Here is a 26451-nt window from a genome sequence, read left to right on the forward strand (position 1 = left end):
GGTTGCTCATTAAGCGCCATTGTAGATCGGTAGGTTAACGGCATCCTAGGAACAGAAAAGAGGAAGATAAATACATAATGCATTAGAAGCGGGTAGGAAGATATAATCAAGTAAGTGTGGCAAGAGTGGGGACAAAAACATACAGGCTGAAATAAAGCACTGTACTTTACTGCTTTGTTTTTTAGCATTTTCAACTACAGTAAACCAAACTTTAGTGCACTTGGAAGCGTCCGTTTCCAGGCAGACCAGATTGGAATGAGCTTTCACACCAACCCAAGCAAGCCGGACTATCTGGCACCAGGGTTTGGTTAAAGCGGGCCAAACTGCTCCAGTGTGAAAGCAACCTTAGTTACTAGAGATGCACCGATTTTATTTTTTCTAACCACACTTTACAGAACACAAATGTTTATTTTCTATCTTTTGTTTAATGGAACATTTTTAAATTTTACTTAGAACATTTTGTAACATAATCAATCGGAAATAGAACTACTTCTGCTGTGGGAAATTCACACATATCTATAGTGCAATGTTATGGAAGAACCATTCCTTCTTTTCACATCACCATATCCAACTAAAAAAATGTGATATACTTAAACTAAACTTCTGTATGAAAACAGGGAAAACAGGTAATGAATTTGTACAAAAGGCCGTCAATAAGCAGTGATTGTTGAAATGCATGTTGGAGAATAGCGCAGACACGCGCTTCACACCGTGAAGGAATAAGGAATGACCGGCCGGGCGCCGGTTAGGGCCGATCCCGTAAAAATCTGCCAATTCCGGTCACCAGCCGGTCCATCGGTCCATCGCTATTAGCTACTATTTACAAAGCATGGTCCGGCGTAGTCCAACCAGTCAAGGTGACCCATTTGCAGTAGACATGTTTGAACACAAAAACGGCTCATAAATTGAAAAACGCTTAAATGTTAAAAAATAGTAATAATTTACCCTGATGGCGTCCAACTCCTGGCCATTCCCCCTGATGACCTCATCAACACAGCACTCTTGGCTCCACCTCCTAGTCCTTCAGATCCCGCTCCTGAAGAGGACGATGAGTTCAGCAGATTTTTAAGGATCTCCAGGTTTAAATTCTCCCGTTTGCTGCTGCCGCTGCTTGTTGCTATTGTGTCTGACTTTGCGTTGTTATTGGATGCTTTGAAAGGTATCCCGCCTCCATTTCCTCCTCCACCAATCCCAGAGCCTCTCTTGGCCAGGAGGGTATGACCGGCGGGAGGCTTAGCCATCACGGGGGGTTTGATTGGCTCCTGCTTGGCGTTGATAACTTCCTGGCTCTTGACATACTTGGCCTTGTCAGCTTCTAGTCTCTCAACAGCACTGAGACGCTTTGGGTTAGGTTCCACCTGAGACAAGTTAAAAAATATGTTTAACACAACACTCAACCATTTGCTCATGTTTTTACAACAGCAAAACCATTTACACAATAAAAAAACATGTCTGAGTAAAGTTTGTTGTTGTTGACGTTGTACAGTATTTTCTACTGATCTGGGGAGCTGCGTTGGTTAAATGTTCATGTCTGGACGTATTGCTTCAATGAATAACATCAGACCAGACACCCTCTCTGCAAAGCCTCATTCTTGCGTTCTTTTAGCCTAAAACTAGTCTGACTTAATGGCTGTGCATTGCTGGGATAAAGCCTGACATCCGGCATCGCATTCCCTGATATTTGGGGTTAGTGCCGCCTGGGTGGTTGTGATTGGTTTGAAGACATATAATCAAGATAAAAGGTTTTCCTCCTATCACAGGACAAATAGCCAGACTGTACTCAAGTGCTGAAACAGCGCTAAGGCCACAGGTCTGGAAATGCGAAAATAGCATAAAATCAATTGGCTGAATTCTTATTTGAAAGCAGTATTTTGAAGTATGGTTCACTACATTTTTGTCAGCTAATCTTTTGATGACTAAAATGTCAATTTTTGCAGTCCACTAAAACTGACTAAAATGGCTAAAAAAAAAGACTGAGGTTGACTAATTAGGACTAAAACTAACAGACTTTTGGTGTCAGGACTAAGATTAAACCTAAAAATCCCTCCATCCATCAGCTCTACCTGCTCATCCTTTTGGAGGGACATTGGTCGAGAGGCGTGGTACACCCTGGACGGGGATGACACAGAGACACACAACCATCCACGCTTCCATCTTCACATCTACAGGCAATTAAGGGTAAAAATGACCCCAACCTGCATGTCTTTGGACTGTGGGAGGGTGTGTCCACACTTTACACAGAAGGCCTCTACTAGATACCGCATTAGTGTCTCAATTATAGAACGGTCTGTATGGATATTGATATCCATACAGACCGATATCGGCCCTCGTATCACTTTCTATTGAAAGAATATTTTGTGATATTGCCCGCCCCTTATTCGTGACTGATTCCTGCATTTTTAAAGCATTCTGATTAAGGTACGGCCTTAGCTAGTTCAGTTCAGTACAAGGTCTACTTGTAACACACACACGCACACGCACATGCACACGCACACGCACACGCACACACACACACACACACACAAAACAAAAAAACACACAACCTGTCTCCTGAAGTAGTCAGGGCCCTTGTTGAGGATGCGAAGGGGTACGGTGGAACTGAAGGCTGTTGCGGGGCCGGCGGCCTTGCTATCTGGCAGGGCTGGAGCCAGTGTCTCTGTCGGCATGGCAACGAGGCGACTGGGGTGGCCGGCCGTGGTGGCAGTGGGTGCGGGGGGGTCGACAGAGGGCGGGGGCACCGGAGGACCCCCAAAACATGAAGACACAAGGTGGAAGAAGAGAAAGTCTAGAAAGAGATAAACCCCCTGGCCCTCCTCATCGCCTGTGGGATCCTGTGGTACCGAGCCAGACTCTGGGCTGGGGGGGGGCTCAAGTGCTGTATCCAAATACTTCACTGCATTGCCTGAGCAGGAGGAACTCAGTTTGCAGCTCAACAACTAACCTCACTGGTCTTTACTGGTTTGTGATGCTTAGGTTCAGCTGACTTGTTCCTAAAGCAAGATGGACAGATGGCTGGACAGAAAGAGAGAGAGAGAACAAGTACAGTGACAGAACGGAAAGAAGGAAAAGAGTGATGAGTGTGTTTCAGTGCAGTGGTGTGGATGAGTGCTTCCACGGGGCTGAAGGAAAAATAGAGGATGGTGGAAAAGGAAAGATCCGTTGTCTCTCCACGCCCGCTTCAGCTCTCCCTTCAGCTCTCCCTTCAGCTCGCCACACACACTATCTGAAATAAGCAAAAAAGAGAAGAGATAAAGAAACAGCCAATGAGGTTAGAGTTAGACTGTGACATCATACACCTAGCAACAATCGCAAGAATGGCACACACGCACACGCTCACGCACACAGACTAAGAAATTTGTGATGACATAAGCATGAAACTTTTCATTTAAATGTTTACTCATGCAGGATTAATAACACACAAGAGTTTTCTTTTCCAGAAACAGCACACATACCCACTGGACCTGCCCACTCAACCACTTGGTGTTTGTGTTAACTAAGCAGCTGTTGGTTTGCTCAAAGGCACCTTAGTGGTGCCATTAGTTATGAGAGGACTCCAGGCCGGATACAAACCTACAACCCTCCTATGACAACTGTGATTTCTTAAGTGTCGGTGCTGATTCCATCAGCGAATGTTAGCTAATATTAGCTCATAGCTTCAAAGGACTGTACTTAACATTCAGAACATGAATACCAAGACATAGTGGAGTGATGCTGTCCTGAGCAGAGAATGAGGTCATACCTCTGAGTGTGTTTTGTAAGCTGAGCTTCGCTGTTCTTTGTTTTGATAGCTGGTCTGGCCGCGCGTGCACGTGAGCGCCTTGTGCTTCGGTATCAGATGCGGGGGGCTGTGACAAAGCGTCTGTATTTGATTATCCAACGTTGGGAATGGTCTGTGAGAGCCGTGTGGAGGCAATCCAAGAACAATTATTTTGTGAATATCGAGCAGAGTGCCTTTAAAGTACACTGCTGTTAACACGGGCTTCTCACATGGCTGCAGACTCATTCTGGGTATTCAGACCCAAAACAGCCCGGTGTTAAAAACAGCACATTACAAAATAATATACCAAGAATGCGTACTTCTGTGTATTTGACTGGCTTATGTAGCACATTGCTGGAAAAAAAAAAAAAAAAAACATGCGTTGAGGCAAAAGTTAAGCAAGGTTCAAGTTTTTTGCCAGGCAACCCTGTGTTTTTTAAGCTGAAGGCCCTCCCTTCATTCCCCCCCCACTGCAATGTCCCGTTGCAGGATAGTGAAGTATGTTTTAAAATCTTAAATCTACAGTATACAATACATACTGTAATGTGGGTGGGGATTAAGGTTGGGTACCGAAACCTGGTTCCACTATGGAACCGGTTCCTATGCAAACGGTAGTATTTGGACCGGATTAGAACGCACATTTCGGTGGTTCTTCTTCTTCGTTTTCTTCTTCGTTTTAACATAGCCGGCATCCAAAAAGTTGCATTGCTGCGAAACGGACGTAAAAATATCCCACTTTTCTCTGTAGTCTACCGTACCAAAACAGATGTAAAAGAATATTAACCATTTACTGCACGTGCTCTGCTAGTCTATCGTTCAGGACAAGTTGTCTCCTGTGCCGGACATGCCATAAGTAAGGAGACGTGTCATGTCTTGCCAGAGAGGACAAATATGGACATTTTTCTACAAAAGAACTGCTAAAGTTTGAAGCTGGTTTAGTTAGCACACCAACTCAACATTTATTTTATTGTTACTTGTTAATAAGGTATACTTAATTATTGTTAAATGATTCTAATTGCATGTTTGGTGACATTAGGTTTACTTACTATATACTTTAAAACGTTAATGTATTGTGAAATTGAAATAATTCTTCAATTTCATTTTTTTAGTTTTTCAAGAATGGGTTTAGGAATTGGATTCGTTTTAAAAGTACCGATGGAGCATCAGAATTGTAAAAACGATACCCAACCCAAGTGGGGATCCTGAATAAAAAGAAAGGGGGAAAATTATTTAAAGTTAACAGCTTTTATTTGGAAGCATGATGCAGTCTTGTATTTATAGGAGACTATTGAAATGAAAATGTAATCACATTGACCAACATCGCTGACCAGATATTTCCTGTAGAACAGAAGTTGATGTGTGTCCTGGACTAAAGGATTATTTATGCTAAACAGATATCTCTTATTTGTTGTAACATGTTTATGTTCTCTCTCTCCTGTATTTTGTTGTTTTTGGGGCCTGATGGTCAGTTTTAAGGGTTGTAAATGAAGACTTTTAAGGGTCTTTGAATGTAACGTATTATGTGATTACTTTATGATTCCAGTACTGAAGAAGCCATATGTTCTGGTCTCTCACACACACACACACACACACACACCACAACACACACAACACACACACACACACACACACACACACACCAACACACACACACACACACACACACACAAACACACACCCACACACACACACACACACACACACACACACACACACAACACACACACCACACACAACACACACACCACACACACACACACACTTTGGATTAGGAACATGTGTCCTGCTCATTTCAGAGAAAGGTGGGCAAACGGTTGTTCTCTTATCTACTTGCCATTTGATAAATTTTCTCTCTCTTCTTTCTTATCTGTAACCTGGCACCTTTACTTACTGAATTTAAGTCATTTTGAGCATGTTATGCTCCAGCAGACGAGCTAAAAATCAGATAGAACGCACGCACTCTCTAAACACATGATAGTCATGAGAGAGAGAAGAGAGAGAGAGAGAGAGAGAGAGAGAGAGAGAGAGAGAGAGAGAGAGAGCTTCAGCCCTCCATGCCTGCAGGCCTATTTTTTCCCAGAGAACACTTGGCTGTTGTTCATTTCTGTCTTTATGAATTGTAATGTCTTAGTATTGTGTTTACCAGGAATCAGATGCGGGCTGCAGGATGCCTGAGATTGGCCCCCACAGTACAGACGTTGGGTGTGTAAAGATTGCATGGTTTAACCCTTAAAACCTCTATGTGCCCTCTATGTGTTTATGTATGGTTGGCAACATCTTCTGTTGATAGAAAAATGAGATAATCCTAGTGAAAACTAGTGCAGAGTATGTGTTGCTTTTGGTCCATTCATCACAGTGTTCCCAGGTCCGGGGGGGGGGGGGGGGGGGGGGGCAAAATGTCTAACCAGTGTCTAGCAGCAGCCTTTACTCTGCTTCACTTGAGGCTGGTGGTGAAACTGACGCATTGTGTTGCATAGTGTCGTTTACAGACGCTGTTAGCACACATTGAAATGTATTGATGATTCAAACATCAATGATTAATGATTAGTACGCTTCACTGTAACTGGTCGGTCTGAAATGACCTGGATCCACGAGTTTGCAACTGGAACTGTGTATAATGTCTTTCACCTCCTCTCTTTCCTCTTGTTTTAGCTATCTCTCCTCCCCAATGTATCACCTCTGGGCATGCAGCCAAGAATCTCTATCTCTATCTCACACACACACACACACACACACACACAACACACACACACACACACACACCACACCACACACACACACACCCCCCCCCCCCCTCTGGCTCTTTCTATTCCTGTGTTAGCAGCATGTTGAGCAGAGGCAGCAGAGTACTGTGGGAAACCAACCCGCTCTCAGCAGAAGGAGCCGATGCACTCCACATTCCCGCCGGTGTTAGAAAAGTTCCCTTTCAAAGGTTGAGCTTTTCATTTACAACAACCGGGTCGAACACAAATACTGATTTACACAAGATACTGCTGTTATACTATCACAAATACACAGCGACGGAAGAATGAAGAGCACTGCTACACATAAACTAAATACTTGATTCAGACCATGTGTGAAGCTTGAACATTAAATTAGCCTGATTAGGATGAGTTGTGTGGATTTAGCAAACAATGATATCGATACCGTAATCCCATTGAATGTTTACGCATAGCGGCTTTAATGTAATTTGGAGAAAATGATTAATGCAAGGGACAAAATAAGAAATTTGTGGGAATTATTACATTGAGGGAACATATTACTAATTAATGCACACACATTATCAACCATTACACCCTTATTTTACTAAAGTCCCCACATGTTCACAACCTAAATTAATAGTTTCCCGCATAGAACAATATCAAAACTTAATGTAGTGACGCAATAACAGCTGTACAGCAAGAATGATTACAGTTTGAAGCCTGGCTCAACTCGTCTGCTATTGGGTATAACAATAAGTCCCGATGCCACGTGGTGACGATTATCGTTATCGCAATATCAACTGCCGCAATAAACACCCCCCCAAAAGGCGGCGACACCTCGCAAAAGACACTGTGAGATTTTCTGTTAGTTGAAAGAAAATATCAGCAGAAAACTGTACTTTAAAATGTAACTGTTATTCTTTTTGTAGTGCTGCCTTTTATATTCAAGTCAATGTTCAATTTGTTCTTGGAAATGATTTATTTTTGTATGTTTTAAATTCAACAAGAACATTGTTGTATTTTAGCAGAATACTGAAAGCAGCAGAAATGCAGAACTGAGTGATCTGTTTATTCATCGCAAGTAATATCATTGTCGCGATATTCAACACCATTTCTGCCATTTGTTAGTCGATTCAGAATAGTAGAAGATGGATTTTTTTATTTTTATGAGCACCCACTCCTAAACTGTGACTGTATTTAGTTGTTTTTGAGGCCTGATGGTGTGCATTCGTGCATAAATTAACTGTCTTCAGTTTGAAGATTGTAAATTAAACGTTAAGTCTCCACTGCAGACATCTCACCGCCATCCCCGCTCTCCATCAACTGAACAACACAGGGGATAACAACTGATGGGATGTGACACTGAACTAAACTACTCTATGCCATAGGCATCTACAGAGGGAAAGCTGCTAACCCCTTGCATCAAGTAAGAATCCAGATTAGGTTGCATTTATTGCAGTGGCATGATTATGACATCCACAGTAGCATTATACAGGCAGGTGGCATCTTGGGAAAACAGCCATGACCAGTCGAACCATGAACGCCCTGTTTTCCCAAGATGGCGCCTGCCTGTATACGCGAACAGTGATGTCTTTATATACTATCTTTAAAAATAAACCCTTTTGGGCATCTAGATAGCGCAGTGGTCTGTGCGGATGCCCATGTACAGAGGCTTGCTCCTCGACGCGGCGGGCCCGGGCTCAAATCCGGCCTGTGGCCCCCTTGCCGCATGTCGCTCCCCCCTCTCTCTCTCCCCCTTTCACACATACTTACATCTGTCCTGTCCAAATAAAGGGAATAAAACCCCCAAAAATGTAACTTTAAAAAAAATAAACCCTTTGTACACTTACAAAGTTCTCAATGCTTCGCTTTACATGCAGGGACCCTCATTATGCTACCGTGGGAGTGTGGTGCTATTTTGAGCCTTGTTAAGGGTATAAAATAGCGATTTATTTTTCCTCTACCAGTGCCCCGAAGACTGGCGTTATAAGCTAATCAGCAGTTTGAGCTAGCTGGTTTCAAGCTAGAGACACATTCAATTAGCATGAAAACAATGTTGACTCAGTACACATTAGGTGATAACCCCTAGGTTCATTTTTTGCGCCAGAATTGTCCTTTAAATGGAATAAATCGATTGTCTGTTTAATTGACTGTTATTTACCTACGGTAACGGCCATGGTTCTTTAGATGTGGTGGAAACAAACGGAAAAGCACAAAAAGCTTTCTTCTAGTTCCTGATTTAGATACCAATTTAGTAAATTGGAGCCTCTTAGTTTCTGGGAAGTTTTTGGTCTAAAGGTCTGTTGGTTAACATACAGATGCAGATATGTAAGTATATAATGTATGTATGTATGTATGTATGTATGTATGTATGTATGTATGTATGTATGTATGTATTTATGTATGTATGTATGTATGTAGTATGTATGTAGTAGTTGTTTTCAGTTTATCAAAAAATACACATTTGGATGGACACTGTACGAAACAGTTAAAAAAAGGGCTAATCATAGCCTATTTATTACTAAAGGATTCGCTGAGCTGTTGTTAAAGCTAAAACTAAATAGAAAAAAAAGTTGAATTAATTTCTTATTTTAATAATAAATGGAATGTCTTGTATACTTTTACTTTTTCATTTTGTTAGGATTTAATCTCTCTGCAATATATTGTCTTTTGTTTAATCAGTATTAGTTATACCACAGAAACAGGGAGAGCATCTCCAGTGATGTGTGTTGTTTTTAGTGTCACATAAAAAGAGTTTTTACCAGTTTGGAGCTGTCCTATTGAGCCTATTGGCTACTTCTATGCTCCAAGATGTTGCTAGTGGCTGTTGAAACTGGGAGCCTCCCCCTTCTCCTCCAGGTGCTGCAGGTTGTCAGTGGGCGTCACAGCTGTCAATAAAAGAAACACAAAAAGGACAACATGTTAAGAGCGAATCATGTCAAGTAAACAGAAGGCATTGGAGCCGAAGACAGAGTTAGAGAAATTATTTATATCGGAGCCATATTTCACGGTTAGCTTTACTTGTGTAGCACATATCAGCAACAGGGTAATTTAAAGTGCTTTACATAAATCATTGAAGGTCAGTTAAGTAATTAAAACGATAAAATATGAGAATAAAAGTTACAGTGCAGTATAAGAAATTAAACATTAAAGAGCTGTTGAAAACAACAAAAAATATAAAAAGCAGATAAAATCCGAGATTTTAGGCTGATAGTATGGGACAATGTGTAAGCCGTTGCTCTATACACGTAATCCACCCGCGTCCTTGCCGTTCCCAGAACGGGCCGGTCTTATGCTCGTACTTTTAACTCTTTGTATGCTTACATGAAGAGAAGCCCTGGAGACTCCACAAAGTGACAATGCGGGTTCTTTTTTTTTTGTGTTCTTGTGATATAAGTCAGTCCCTCCTGGATTTTGCCATGACTTTGGTGTGACTTGCAAATTTGAAAATTTGACCAATAACCGGAGTTTTCCGCGACTTAAATCCATCCCAGCAGTCCCACGTGCCAGACTTGGTCTCAGTTTGTGACTCTGAGAGCCAATGACCAAGCGGGAGTGATAACGGGTTGACGTCACACGTACAGTGCGTGGCCATATTCATTTCCTTGTTTACCGAGACATGTGTGACTCAAACTAAAAATGTACTAACACGTACAATACAGTGAAACACCGTGCAAAACATTTCCGACTGTTTGCCAACCTTCATACGTTTTAACTTCAAAGTACGCTGTAAATTTTCCATCTGAAGCCACTGCGTTCAATCCTGTCGACTCCTGCAGCGGGCGGGGCTTCTGAGTTCCCGTTGTGACTGACGCACCACACCACAAACACACCGGGTGGATGCAGGAAAAATGTAGAGGCAACGTACAGGGGGACCTAATTGAGGACAGTTACCTGTTACGTAGCAGATAGTTGAAGTCTAAACTATCAACAAACGTATGATGTGTCAGCAGAAGAAAGACAGCAAGACAACAATTAACCACCGACAGATGCTCATATTTGATTCATTTAAAAAAGTATATTTTTTTGTCTTAAATCCACCAGCCATTTTCACATCATACCAACATTTGCAGCAGCCAGGTCTGAAGGTCTAGGAAAAGTTAGCCCAGAGTAATTTTATTCTCCCCAAAACAAGTTTCCTTTATGAAGAACTATACAAAAAAACATTGCAACTTTTATCAAACTTTTTTACTAAAAGCTCCCGCAACATCAGGCATTTTGGTTCGCAATATTCTCTAAAAAAGTGTGTGTAATCCTGTTTGGACTGATAAGTAGTGCTGAAGCCTAGGTGACTACTTGCAAGCAAACAATATTGATTGAGATCATACAAAGTTAACCAGTTTGATTGGTGCAAATCTTGGAGGAGGTTTCATGGCTCAAAACTAGGGCTGGGTACCAAATTCAGTACTTTTTTAGCCACTGACCAAATCGCCTTCTTAGTATCGAGCATTAAAAAAATGCCTCGTCATTCCCTACCCAATTTCACTACCTAAGGTGTAAATCTCATCAGCGTCAGTGAGCCAGCCAGCACACAGCGTGCTTCTGCCAGGATCTAATAATGCTGGTGATTGGCTGTCGAACATTACACGCAGGAAAAACTCGACATTAAGCACAGGGACAGGGCTCACTTAGCAGAAATCTGAAAAATAAATTAAAAAATTTGTGCCATATTGTGTAATGTTGGCATTTTTTACATTAAGAAAAAAGTATTGTTCCGGAACCGGTATCAAAGTCACAATATTGGTATCGACATTCTTTTAAACGATCCTCAGCCCTTCTCAAAGTGGTTTAGAAAAAAAATAAATATATTCCCACGTCAACAAAGAACTTAAATAGGCCTAAACTATGTGTGAAAGTGTCGACTGCAGTCAGCGTCCAATCCTCTTCTAACCAACTGCTCATTCTCCAATCATTCCCTTGGTTTTACACGTTTTTAGTCCTCTCTTCCCTTTATACGTACAGACTGGTTTTCTTTCCAGTTGTATCCATTGTTTGGCTTTTCCTGGTTCTAATCTTCATCAAATCCACTTCTTTTTCACAGCAGTCCTCATCACTTGGCCCTGCTCTTATCGGTTCTAGATTAATGACTCACCGTGGTGCCTGTGTATGCGAGAGCTCAGCGGTCCAGATGGTCACTGAGTCGGAGCTGGACTCGCACCAAATGACCTTCTAGCTGTACTACAGCTACACAGCAGAAGCCATAGGCACAAACACACAAACAGGTTCTGCTACTGTACATCCGTAAGTAGGATTTAGTTTTTACAACACACCCTTATGGTCAGCAACACTGTGCTTCAAATTCTTTAATCTTCAGCAGATTTTTTTTTTCCATGAATCTGTAGATTCTGCGGTGGATTGTGTACACTAGATCTCATCATTTCAGAAGAGAGTGACTACTTGTAGAGTGACACATGCCCTCTATATGTGACACTGTCATACAGTGGGGAATTTAAAGAAATGTGAAGGAAAACTAAAGTGTTAAACGGATGACACAGATAATTTCTGTTTAAATATTACTTTTGTGTTTTCATTAAATCAGTTATGATAACATACTACTGAGATCTGGAACATGTGAAATTACTACAACGAAGTTACGGGTCAGACAATCAGACAATCAGACATGTTGGACACGTCCAACATGTCTTTGCTGGAATTAGAAGTCCACCCGGAGAGCGCAGACCTTCGCCGAGGCATGCCCTATCTCACTATGTTAATGCTGTGTAAATTTTTACAGTCACAAACTCATTTTTCGCCTTATCTCGCAATGTTAACGAAAGCTAAAAATAAATTCTGTCTCCCCCCGCGATTGGATCAGCTCTAAAATGTAATGGTTTCTTCCTTGGCCCATCCTTGGCCCATTGAGCAAGTTGTAGGTACGAGAGACAGCGGGACGCAACAGGAGAAAGATGCCAATAAGCTGACCTGGCCCTGAGCAATATATACTACAGAATACTAAATTAGCTTTAGCCAAGCAGGCAGCAGCTTTCTGCGGTGAAAAATGGCCGGGAGACGTGATAATGTTAATAATAATTTGTTGTTAATATTTTATACTGTGAATTCCTGTTGACAGGTAAACAAACCAAACTGAAAACATAACCTCCTTGGCGACTCCAACTCTAAGTTGTCTATTTTTTTTTTTTTAAATAATTAAGAATTTAACTATTTTTTTGTTTACAATACATTTCACCTACGATTATAAGGATTACATTTCTCATTTACGGTTGCTGCCCAGTTACCATGCAGTCCGGCCCTCCTGCAGACCAGCCGGTCCACACTAAGCTAGCACACCTCAGAGCGCCTCTCGGGCCTGGCTGCTGACCGAGGACGGAGGAGAGAAGACAAGGTTGGACCAGCGTCTGCAGGAGTTGGGCTGACTTTGCTTAATTTAGCATCGCAGTAGAGGCGCCACAGCAACCAACAGAAACAAGTCACACTTCTGTTTTTAGTTCATAATAAAAACATAAAAGTAAAGTGAATCAACGAGATTCATTAAGACTCCGGGGCTTTTCGACTGTTGATTTTAAATGATAAAACTGTAGATCTTTACTGAGCTAAAGTACTGGCTGAACCCCCCCCCCCCCCCCAAACCAGCAGGATAACTCTGGGTGGGGAAAGTTAAAGAACAGCCTGAGGTGCCCTTGAGCAAAACATAATGCACATATATGTTTTACAGTGACAACTTCCTGTCACCTCTGCAGGAACATGGTTTTCACTGTTTTACTACCCATTACACTTTAATGAGCAATGTTCTTTAGAGTCAATAATGCCACATCTTATGTGTATACTATTTGTGTCCTCGCTCAGCCTATAAGACACTGTCGAGGTTTCCAAAGCACATGAAAAAAAGCAGATGTTAGAACAGTCTGTGTGTGTGTGTGTGTGTGTGTGTGTGTGTGTGTGTGAGACACGGATTTTTCCAGCTCAATGATGATGGAAGTCTAGCTCCTCCAGCCTGACTCAGCAGTATTAAACACTCATGACATGATTTTAGACCCCTTTTAGGGAGGCTCAAGCCCCCCGAAATTTCATCTCAAACCCCGAAAAATGATTATTATTTTTTTTAAATTAATTTTGGTGCTTCAAGTGAGAGTTTGTGAACTTCTGTGTGTTAGTGACGGGGGACAAACAATTACAGGTTCAAAGGGCTTGAAACAGGTTTAAAATCCTGTGTGTCTGTCTCCGATGCTAGGCACCTGTAACCCCGTCAAGGAAAACGTGATGTTGGCCAATCAGAGGAGGTTGTGCCAGACTCCCGCCTTTGGCTGAGTCTCGCTCTAATCTGCCAGAGGGAGAGCAGGAAACGGTTGTGATATTTAACGTTTGTAGTCCCCAGAGAAGAAGACGGTAATTTTATGGCGCAGACTAAATGAAAAGTAAGCAACTAAAATTTCTGAATGTTAGAACAGTGTGTCAAATTGGTCGTTATCATTGTGACTTATAAAGTGTCCGGTTTAGTTCCATCATAGTGTTATAAAATGTTATTGTTCAGTAGCTAGCTCAGAGATTATCGGCTAATGAAATGACCGATTTAGCATTTTTGAACGCACTGTATTTGTGTCACATTCTCATTAAGGGCTCAGAGCCCCACTAAAGGTTTGATCCTGGAATCGCCCCTGACACACGCAACATCACATGTGTGTAGCTGGTCCTATAGAACAGTGTTTCTCAAACCTTTTAAATATTGTTATTCTTATTGTATAACTGTTTTTTTTAAGCCAAATACCCCCTGACCAACATTCCTGGTAGAAAAAAAAAAAAAAAAAAAAACTATATAAAAGAGGAACACTACAGTGCCAACAACCTTTTTTAAACAAAAACATTTAAATGCTACATTTCAAATGTTTAGAATCCATCACTTAATTCATTCATTATAATAGTAATAGAAAACGGCACTTATGACCACACACAAGCTATTTAAAATGAGCTGGATACATGGTTAAACATTGGCTTTACCAATGTACCTCTGTGTGTAGTTCGTCCACACGCACTCATCGACATCGTGCCGGATGACAGACTTTATCCTGGAAACGTACTTCAGTACCCCCCCCCCCCCCACACACACACACACACTCCCCCTACACTCCCCCCACACACATACATTCTCAGCAGGCACTGAGGTGGACAGGCTGCTCCAGAGCATGAGTCCACAGCAAAGGCATCCCCAACAGGGTTCAACCCGTGTGACGGATATTTCTCACAAAACATTCTAATCAAGCTGAACATCAGCACTATAATAATAAAGGCATTCAATAGACACACAGTACATCCCATGTTGTATTAATACATTCTACAAACATATCAAAGAGGCGCCACATTGGCTGCATCATAAGTAAATAAAGTGCCAATATTGGCAAATTATTACATTGGTCCAACCCTTCCCTTCCATTACAAATATACACAGCACTGACAGTGTGTGTGTGTGTGTGTGTGTGTGTGTGTGTGTGTGTGTGTGTGTGTGTGTGTGTGTGTGTGTGTGTGTGTGTGTGTGTGTGTTGCCATGGCCACTTGGTGTAGCAGAATAAAGGTTTGAGCTACTTATAATAAACTAAGCGAGGACAACTGAGGACAACAAAAACGCCGAGGTTATGTTTGCAGTCATTTGCAGATTCTGATTTGCTTATTCTTTAAATAATTGTATTTTATTAAAAGACAATGGTCTTATTTCCACTCAGTTGGTTTGGAACGGATACATACGTAGTTTGATCAGAGGCTGGCGCTATAGGTTAGCAACCCACTGCTCAGCTTACTGGCGGGTTACAGCCATACCGGAAACAAAACAAGTCGCCTTGGCCACCCAACTATACATCCAATCTACGAGACAAAAATGGAACGATGTTTTCGTGAATTTGATTTAATTTGGCAAGCATTTGTATTGGCCATGTTTCATGCTGGTGCATGTTCCAAACATGTGCATTCTGCATGCTCAGCACAGCCATTCATTTTGGCCAGCCTCCAGACCCTGCCAGGACCCAGGGTGGACATGAGTTGTTGACAGAATGTATGGTCACGCAGAGCTCAGCTATGTGGAAAGTGTAATTGAGCTTTATTATTGTCTCTAGAAGTGTATTACCGGTATTCAACTTATGGTTTTGTTAAAGAAGGAAAAGAAAATTGCAATACTCAATACTAAGGAACCACAACACTTCCTAGAATTGCGATAAATGAAAACGCTATTACATGCATCGTGAAAAAAAGCCAATTGGGACAAAAGCATATAATAATTTATTTTATAATTAATACTCTTTATTGATCCCCAATGGGGAAATTAAAATCCTCCCATAATATCGTCCCAGCCCTATTAGCTGCCGTGTTTAACTGTATGCTCCACTATTGGATTGGAAAGGGCTGCCCCCTCTGTCACCTCCTCATTCCTCTCTCTTTCCCAGTGTGTTCTACCATTCTCTAATCTCATTACAGGCTTTGAGCTCTTCTAGGCAGAGTAAAAGGGCTGTGTGGTGGTATCAGCATTGTTATTGCATTTTCATATAACTGAGATCCCCACTGAGGCAAAAGTGGAGCAAGTCGATCTTTTAATAACAGAGCGAGAGAGGCAGAGAATGAAGGGAAACATACTCTGCACAGTCACGCTGGATAAAAGAGACAAAAACCTTAATACCAGAACAAATATGGAAAATGTATACAGTACTTGCATATATAGTTAGTTATAAAGGTTACTCCAATATTTGGGTTTACTGTGGGAAAGTGGGAACTGATCCACCTGATATGACACGTGAACCGTTACCAGGACGGACACTTTTTAATTCTCTCAATGTGCGGAACTGTGATGGGTTCACATCACAGATGAGAAAGAAAGGCATTCAAATAAGTGTTATCGTTCAAACATGTGACTGGACAATGACATGTACGCTGTTATTTATTTATTATAGGAGTTAAGTGTGGGGCAGCTGCTCTGCAGGTGAGCTCGACTGTAGCTGGGCTGAGGAGTGAATAATCTATTTCTCATAAGTGTAGGTGAAGAGTTTTTAAGAAAGAACATCTGTGATCATGTTGAGTGTTTGTTAAAACAAAAACACTAAATCGATAGATAAGTAAACCCAGATAGATAGATAAGTAAAGCCATGAAAACACAAGCACGGAGACAAATTGAAATACTGTCGACCAAATTGTGAATTGTGAATATTGTGAATCTTGCTTGAACATTAGCAGCGCCCACTTCACAAACAATTCAAATAAAAACCAATGTATCAAGTTATGCCTGAATTCTGTCCAACAATGCCATTGCATAACATGATAATTGAAACTTCAATGGACAATACATGATTGTCAATCTTAATTGAAAAGAGAAACTAAACAGGATAAAACCTCGGACAGATGTCCAACACATCGAGGCAACAGATAACTGAAGGAGGACTGGGTATGAATCCTTAGCACTTCATTATTAAAAATAACTGTCTGCAGCTCTGAGTACTGAAAACTGTTCTGTTTTACAGATTACAATTCTGCCCACCTTTCTTTAGTGTAACAAGACTCACTATCTGCTCAGATTATAGGATTGGCTGACAAGAGAAGTACAAGTTCACCTTTCTCTGCTAGCCAGTAGAATACACAGACAACCCACAGAAAGATTTCCCTCTCTCCTTAGAGGGAAACAGTGACCCTGGAAATCCAGAGTTCTCGTGAGAGCACAATTTGAATTTGCTTAGCGAGTTACCCTGGTATTCAGTAACGCTGCTCATTAACTATACCCTTGTAGCCGGGCTGCACCAATCACATCGGTGTATCTGATGTAGGCGGGGCCGGAGGAGAGCCAAACAGATGATTAATCTACCAGTTAGCTCCGCTGGTAACTAAGCGTTTGGGGCTCTGGATACGTCCCCCCGTGTGTTGTTGTGATTGGTCATAGTGTTAGCCAATGGCATGCAGTGAGATTTTCAAATGCATGCCGAGATGGGCGACTTTCAATACTCGATGTCAGACCCTTAATGTTTCGGATTTGGGTCTGGATTTCCAGGCTAATCCACAGTAGGAATTCTTGGAAATGCAAATAAAAAAATACAGAGCAATTTAAAAAAACACTGAACTACCCCAGCCTTTAAAAATTGTCAAAATGGAAACTCTGTGGAAGCCATCTGGTTGTTGTCAGAAACAAAGTGTGAGATGGCGAGAGATAATTCCGCTAACCGTTTCAGTTGGCTATTCATATACACCTGGCTTTAAAAGGTTGCATGGCATGAAAATTTCACGTTATGGAGTTTTTTTTAACATTAATATGAGTTCCTCCAGCCTGCCTATGGTCCCCCAGTGGCAAGAAATGGTGATAGGCGTAAACCCAGCACTGGGTATCCTGCTCTGCCTTTCAGTAAATGAAAGCTCAGATCTGGAATCTTGCTCCTTATGACCTCATTAGGGGCAAGGTTACCTCCCCTTTCTCTGCTTGGCCTGCCCAGAGAATTTGGCCCACCCATGAGAGAGAGACATCATGGCTTTCAAACGAGCAAAGTGGCAGTTGGTTAAGGCCACACCCCCAGCCTCCACCTTGCCCCCCCCCCTCCTCCGCAAAAGCTACAGACTCAGAAATGGTACACACTAAGGAACACAACTTGGAACTGGCTCTAGTGACTGTAATTCTGCACCAAGGCTGAATTTTGGGAAAGACACTTCAGATATGGTATTAGGGGACCACTAAGGACTATATTAAAGCATCCAAAGAGCACCATGTCATGGGACCTTTAAGACATACCAGACTTCGGGCAATGGAGCTCCTCAGTCAGGACAAAGCTCTTATGGGCCGACTGTGTGAGTTTACAGCCCTCTACACTAGAGGCTGTGCATACACTGAACATACCGTATAAACAGATTCTACAGGCGTTAAAATAAGTTAATATCAAATGGTTTCAGATTACATTAGATAATATACAGTAGCCACAGGATTTACTTATGGGACCTTTAAGTATCCATGCAGAGCAATGTAATATAAACTCTTATAGGATACCAAATGCCAATATAGATTTTCCTGGCCAGGACACTCTGCCATACTTTCTGCGCTCACTGTCCGCAGACAGGTGATGAATGATTCGCACACTGTCGTGGACACAGCCATTTTCCTGAAACCCCTTGCCCAGCGGTCTGCGGAGCCCCGAGGCCTGTTCCTAACCCATCCACCTGCAAGGGTTGTCAGCTGTGTGTCTGATATACTGCAGTGGCTGATATACTGTGTAGTGTCACAGAGCTCTCCACTGTGAGCGCCGTCCAGCACAGAGCCACAAACTTAACATTAAATCACAGCTTAAAATGCAACTTGCTGGTGCAAAGCAGTTAAGAAAGACTGTATAGTTAATTTTTCTTCTACAATGTAGAAAATGTAGAAAAACAGTAATCATTAGCGTCCCTACTCTCTAAGGTTAGGCATTTGACATTAAAAATTAACTTCAAATCTAGATGTAACATTTGGAGCTACATAGAAATCACTGAGGTTTGGTTTGATTTTTGTTACCGACAACCCATATCACGAACGGGATTGAACAATATTTCTAGAACGCTTTCAAATGATCAGAGAATCCCATTTGGACAATCAACACCAGAGAAATCCTTTAACCTGCTCTAACGGTCCTGCCAATCCCTAACAGCTGATGATGGTCTTTGCTGTAAGTAGAGATGGGGTTTCAATTAAGCTGTCTGGTACAATAAAAGCAAACACTGTTGAAATAATAAATAAATAATAAGATATAGTATCTGCTCTTTCCTACAACATGAAAGCGGCTCAGACCGGTTTACTTTCATTAAAATACTCCCATTATTATAATTTCCATTATAGACAGAGTTGCTGATCTTTAATGCAATATCTACATTGCCCATTATCAGCAACCATTCATCCAATGTTCCAAAGGCTCATTCTGTACTAATCTGATTTCATTAAAAAAAAATAACTGACAAAACATCGGAGAACCTTTTGGCAATTATGTAAGACCATAATGTTAAAAAACAAACAATGCAACTGATCTGAGCTGGTATTCTGTCTATAATGGAGTACAATGGAGATTTTGAAGTAACCCCAAACTTGACCGGTAGTGTATATACTGTAGTACTTGCCTGGAATGAGAAACCTGCACAATCAGCTCTTAATGGTACATTCTAACACTAGACTATTGCTTTCCAAACTGACTGATATCCAAGCTACACAAGTTGAGTTTGAAAATTCTTTCCCTTAGTGTCTACATTGAACATCATCCTTCTACATACTGCATTCAAACAGGTGGACTCACCACAGGAAGAGCATTTCCTGGAATTCCACACAGCTATCAAGCATTTGATAACTTGGCGAATGAGGAAGCACGCAATCACGGTACACATTGTGGCCCATGTCAACAATAGGTCCGCCCTGTGTCACGATGAGCCAAAAGGTAATCCAACGTCAACATCGTATGTCTGCGCATTTATATGCAAGCATGCAGAGCTTCACAAGCAGAAAATGCTTTTGAAATCCAGGGTGAATGTAAAGAGAAATTTCAGGAAGCAATCCAAGAGGAGCCCGAAGCCCTGGTTAAGGTAAGAAGCACAAGAACGAGGCTGACGTCTGCCCGAGCTAATGAGTTTACAGACAGATCGCTACGCCTTAATCACCATATTAGTCAAGGACATTTATTTTTTTCCCCACCAGCCCATGTTGTTGAACCCCGTCAAATAGAATCACTGTTTAGAAATTAAAAGGCTTAGTAAACATCTTCAAAACCCTTTTTAGAGGTATTTTGACAAGACTGTCTCTACCATGTTTGGGATTAGTTTCTGATCTGACATTGGCACTGCTTTCCTCTTCTTCAACAGGAAAGACAAGAGGCTGAAATCTCTAGGAATAAAAAAAGGATGAGGAAGAGAAAAGGGTAGGCTTGAAGAAGCAGCTTGGTATCTAGGCTTTGTGTGTGCTTCAGGGTATAGCACGATGCCGGCTGGAATGCCAGAGGAAGCAGTGCCAATATCAGTTCAGAGACTAATCCCTCCAAAAAGCAAACCAGGATCATTTTATCTTCTGTCACATTATTTGCCAGCCAAACAGACGATTTATGTTCAAGTACAACACCAGGAATGTGCGCTTTCATGTACAGTGGCTTGAGAAAGTTTACACAGCTATGCTAAATACATTATACTAAGTACATTATTATTATTATTATTATTATTAAAGTTGATTGAAAAGAGGAATCAAAAACATCTTTTGGAAATTGATCTTAATGCCTTAATTAAAAAAATGAAGAAAATCCAACCTTTTAAGGATACCAATTTTCTTTGTGAATGAGTAATGTATTGTAAATAAATAAATGTTCTTCCTTAAAATACAGGGGGCATAAGTATACAAACCCCAATGTTAAATTCCTATACAGACAGAACCATTTTTATTATTAAAGGCCAGTTATTTCATGGATCCAGGATACTATGCATCCTGATAAAGTTCCAATGAACTTGATACTTGGCGTCGGTATCAAAACAGCACTGCCACGGAAAAAAGTGCAATACTATGCTGTATTGATAATATCCCTAATATCCCTAATAATAATAATAATAATAATAATAATCAATTCCTCTTCTAAGTAAAAAAAAAAATAATAAAAAAAATCAATCTCTGGTTCCAGCTGCTTTTCTCTGTTGTATGTTGTTGTTAAATTCATCTTTTGGGGTTTTTGGACTGTTGGTTGGACAAGAAGCTTAACTAATGACGTTATGTTCTGGAAAACTATGACGGTCATTTGTCATTATTTTCAGACATTGTAGAGACAAAATTATCAAATCAAAAAAAATAATGGTAACAATCATCCCGATAATGACAATAATTATTACTGGATGGCTCACTTTGAACACAGCCTAAAAGATTTTTTCAGACGTGGAACCATTAACATGCCTAATAATTCATTCTCAATGAGAGGCGGTAGGGGGGGATGGGCAATCTGACAGGCGCGGTGACCAGCGGGCGCAATCCCGTGAAACTGAGAGTTGAATTGTCTTTAACTTTTTCATACTCAACGCGACGCATGGTGCAAAATCAGAGACTGATTCTTGGTGTTTGTTAGTTGTCTAAAACATATACAGTAACGGTTTTCTAAAAACATGCCGGAGCATCGGCACAAGACTGGATGTATCAGGTTGGATCTTTAATTAGGCTTTAAAGTTAGGGCTATACTGATTTACAGTACCAGTCAAAAGATTGGACACGCTTTCCCCATTCACATGAATGAGAAAGCGTGTCGAAACATTAGCAAAGACTAGGATTGCCACTATATGTTTCTAATTTGCAATAAATGTAAATAACGTAATAAGGTTTTGTGATATGTGTTGTTTAGTCCTGAGGTTTGCTTCGGGGTCAGTGGGACAGAAGTACTGTTAACAAGATCAAAGGCAACACACGTTAATCCATGCCGGGTTTTGTGTGCCACAGATAGACAGTGAGCCTGTTGACCTCTGTGGATTTAGTGGCCACAACACAACAACACCACACAACACACAACACCACACAACACCACACAACACAACACCACACCACACCACACAACCACACACACAAATAACAAATAAGATAGAGCACAAGAACAAATATTCAGAAAAGGAAGATAAAACATACAAAGTGGAGAATGTATTAACACATATTCAACAATTAAGATTAATGTGCACTGTCACAAATAAATAATTTCAACATCCATCAATTTTAGAAGAATTTCAAATGTAATAATTATCTGCTGCCGATTTGAAAATTGTTTAAATTTTCATTTCTAAAAATCAGTGTAGTGCTGATTAAGTGTCCAGCGAAAATGTCATTAATTAAACTTGCACTCATCGGAGGTGGATAATACTAATGAGGCAGACAGAGAGAAGGGGGGTGGGGGGGGGGGGGGGGGGTAGGGGGGGGACCGGAGTCAGTGGAAATATAGAGCAGTAGCTACTGCACACTAATCGGACTAAAACACACACACGGACACGCATACTGTCCCACCACAGACCGGTACCCAGTATTCTATACTATTCTACACAACAAATCATGCTATGTACTGATGTCAGTGTCAAGACAAAAGTCGCCTTAGATTTAAATAAAAAATAAAATATCAGATTGTAAAATATTTCCTAGTTCCAGTGGGTAGTTGACAAACTTCTCATGAGGAATGGGTGACCAGAATAAAAAAAGAACGTAACAATGGTATACGTCATTTTATATTATATCATGATACTCATCAGAATGTTTATAGATCAAAGAACCACCATAATGCAGCAATCGAAATAGCTTAAAAAAGTACTTAACGCAAAAAGTCTTGCTCATTAATTTGTAAAAATGCCCACAACGATCTAATACGTCAAGAGATAACCGAGTTTTACCTACCATTATAAGGCTTGGCACCCAAGCCGTTCTTTGGCACCACCCAAGACAAATGAATTTAAAATCAACGTGAGCATCAGAACTAAATAAATAACCTTTCTCAGATCTAATGATTGTAGTTCCCAGTGGACTTCTTTAGCAAGTTTTGTCTTTAAGCCTTTCGAGTGTTATTATCTGCTCTAGCTTCTAACATGTTAGACCCACGTACAGTAGTAATAAGAACGGTCCAAAATAATGTAAAATAACATTTCTTTTTTAAAATTGTAAAACGTTACAAAATGTTTCATGAGGGATAAACTTAAAAATAAATAATTAGTAATTATACATATACATACATATATACATACACATACACTCACCGGCCACTTTATTAGGTACACATGTCCAACTGCTCGTTAACACTTAATTTCTAAGCAGCCAATCACATGGCGGCAACTCAGTGCATTTAGGCATGTAGACATGGTCAAGAGAATCTCCTGCAGTTCAAACCGAGCATCAGTATGGGGAAGAAAGGTGATTTGAGTGACTTTGAACGTGGCATGATTGTTGGTGCTAGAAGGGCTGGTCTGAGTATTTCAGAAACTGCTAATCTACTGGGATTTTCACGCACAACCATCTCTAGGGTTTACAGAGAATGGTCCGAAAAAGAAAAAACATCCAGTGAGCGGCAGTTCTGTGGGCGGAAATGCCTTGTTGATGCCAGAGGTCAGAGGAGAATGGCCAGACTGGTTCGAGCTGATAGAAGGGCAACAGTGACTCAAATAACCACCCGTTACAACCAAGGTGGGCAGAAGAGCATCTCTGAACGCACAGTACGTCGAACTTTGAGGCAGATGGGCTACAGCAGCAGAAGACCACATCGGGTGCCACTCCTTTCAGCTAAGAACAGGAAACTGAGACTACAATTTGCACAAGCTCATCGAAATTGGACAATAGAAGATTGGAAAAACGTTGCCTGGTCTGATGAGTCTCGATTTCTGCTGCGACAGTCGGATGGTAGGGTCAGAATTTGGCGTCTACAACATGAAAGCATGGATCCATCCTGCCTTGTATCAACGGTTCAGGCTGGTGGTGGTGGGTTCATGGTGTGGGGAATATTTTCTTGGCACTCTTTGGGCCCCTTGGTACCAATTGAGCATCGTTGCAACGCCACAGCCTACCTGAGTATTGTTGCTGACCATGTCCATCCCTTTATGACCATAATGTACCCAACTTCTGATGGCTACTTTCAGCAGGATAATGCGCCATGTCATAAAGCTGGAATCATCACAGACTGGTTTCTTGAACATGACAATGAGTTCGCTGTACTCAAATGGCCTCCACAGTCACCAGATCTCAATCAATAGAGCATCTTTGGGATGTGGTGGAACGGGAGATTCGCATCATGGATGTGCAGCCGACAAATCTGCGGCAACTGTGTGATGCCATCATGTCAATATGGACCAAACTCCTGAGGAATGCTTCCAGCACCTTGTTGAATCTATGCCACGAAGAATTGAGGCAGTTCTGAAGGCAAAAGGGGGTCCAACCCGTTACTAGCATGGGGTACCTAATAAAGTGGCCGGTGAGTGTACATACACACACATATATATAATATACTTTTAAGGATCTGCAAATGTAATGTATTATGAGATTACTTTATGATTCCAGTACTGAAGAAGCCATATGTTTCTAGTTCTCACACACACACACACACACACACACACACACACACACACACACACACACACACAACACACACACACACACACACACACACACACACACACACACACACACACACACACACACACACACACCACACACACACACACACACACACACACACAACACACACACACACACACACACCTCTATATATACAGTATATAGATATATATTTTTAAATGACTTTGACTCTCATTTAATTTTACGAGCCGCTGCATCCCAAACGCTAGTACTTTGTTCTGTGAGTTTTAAACATTACTGTATAAACGGTGTTAAAGTGCTCTGAGCGCTGCAGTGCTCTCCCTTCTCTTCAGGGACGCCTCTATGTTTACAGGCTTGTGGTGATGGGCAATGTGCTGTAGGTGCCAAAACAAATGTTTGGTACTGACAATTTTTTTTTTTTTTTTTTTATGATCAAAAAATTTTGTGCGGGAAAATCCAATCAACTAAACAAGAAAAAAAAAAAAAAAAAAAGGAAAAAAAGAAAAAACAAAGGCGGGATCTATTTTCCCCAAACGAGCGGGCCCTAGGATCCATGGTAGGTGATACGAAGACTTTTGATGGGAAGAACTTTATCTTTACCAAAATTAATTATGGGGTTAAAAATCCACACCCCCCTTCTTCCCTCTTGGTGGGAATGTTGGGTTTTGGAAAAAACATCAGAGTCCAGTCAGACCAGATTTTTACGGAAAGCGCAAGGAAAAGGGTTTTTTGAAATTTTGTTTCTATATAAAAAAATGGAACCCTGGGCACAATTTTCTTCAGGTTTTCATGCAAATTTTTGAAAAAATGAAAGATAGAAACATCATCACCGCTTTTAAACTTTTCGGCTTTTAAGTGAACTTATTTCAGGAGGTAAGGGTGAGGGGTTTTGTTCTGTATCTTGTAAAAAAATAAAAAAAATACAATAATACGGTTTTTTTTGGCCCCAAAAAACGATTTCAGGTTTTAATTTTATAATAGTAAAACAAAGGGTTTTTTAAAAGAACCCCCCGTAAATTTTCCGCGCCCTTTTGGGTTTGAAGGTATGGTTTTAGAAATTTTGTAGTTTTTTTCGTATATTTGTAACTCGATTTAAAAACAGAGGCCGGTGATACAAAAAGTCTGGGGGGGAAGCAGCTGGAAGAAACCAAAAATGTGCTCCCAAAAAACATTGATACCATAGTCCTTTCCCTCTGAGTTCCCCGCAAATCAGACCCGCCATGGAAACTTGGACCAGCTAAGCAAAAGTTCACTTTGTTAGAAGACTTTTTTAAAAAACCCTTTTCCCCCGAAATCCAACCTCCAGGAAAAACGGGGAGGGGCGGGACTTTCATAAACGATGGGAGATATGTCGAAGGGCAAAAAAACGGATCCTCTCCCGCAGCCTCAGTACCCCCCACTGTACAGCCGATGTCACTGAAAAAAATGACCTTATGAACTTATTACCCACCCTTTAACGGAAAGGGCAATCCGCTGAACTCGGGCCTTTTAGTGATCCCCGTTGGAACACCGCTTGTGGAAGGGTCCAGGCCCGAACCCCTCCCCGAGGGTTGGGGTTTGGAAAACCTGTTTTTGGTGGAAAAAAACAAGACATGATTAGTCCATGTTTCCACTAGATAAAGGTTTTTGAGTTATTTACCGACTCCCCAAGCGTTTTCGCTATAAAGGTTTTTAAAAGGGAAAGAAATTTTTTGCTAAGCAAATTTCAAAGGGAAATGGCCAAATGTAAAAAGGGGTTTCCGCTGTTGCTAAGACTGGAACCCAAAAAAAAAAAAAAAAAAAAACCAAAATACAGAAATAAGATACTGGAAATTTTGCGCTTGGGCGCCATTGCCAGGTTGGGGGGTGGAGGGACCCTTTTCATTTTCAAAAAGGGTCTAATGCAAAAGCCCGGGTTTGCCGATTTGATAAAATCACACCGGTTTTAAACTTTTTTTATTTCCTATGTACCTCAGAAGGGTTGGTAAAAAAAACACTTTTTAAATCATGGA

At 41.1% G+C, this 26451-nt stretch overlaps 1 protein-coding gene across 1 annotated transcript in view; it reads right to left on the bottom strand.

The window, feature by feature from the left end:
• Nucleotides 1-26451, bottom strand: part of fam110b (family with sequence similarity 110 member B) — a 37984-nt gene that overhangs the window by 5383 nt on the left and 6150 nt on the right. Inside the window, 4 exon segments of the mRNA XM_032532345.1 lie at nucleotides 2-45; nucleotides 946-1358; nucleotides 2544-3223; nucleotides 9222-9347. Coding sequence (XP_032388236.1) covers nucleotides 2-45; nucleotides 946-1358; nucleotides 2544-2666 — 580 coding nt within the window. The 5' untranslated portion in view covers nucleotides 2667-3223; nucleotides 9222-9347.

This window comes from Etheostoma spectabile, chromosome 12 (assembly GCF_008692095.1).
Source record: "Etheostoma spectabile isolate EspeVRDwgs_2016 chromosome 12, UIUC_Espe_1.0, whole genome shotgun sequence".
NCBI lineage: Eukaryota > Metazoa > Chordata > Actinopteri > Perciformes > Percidae > Etheostoma > Etheostoma spectabile.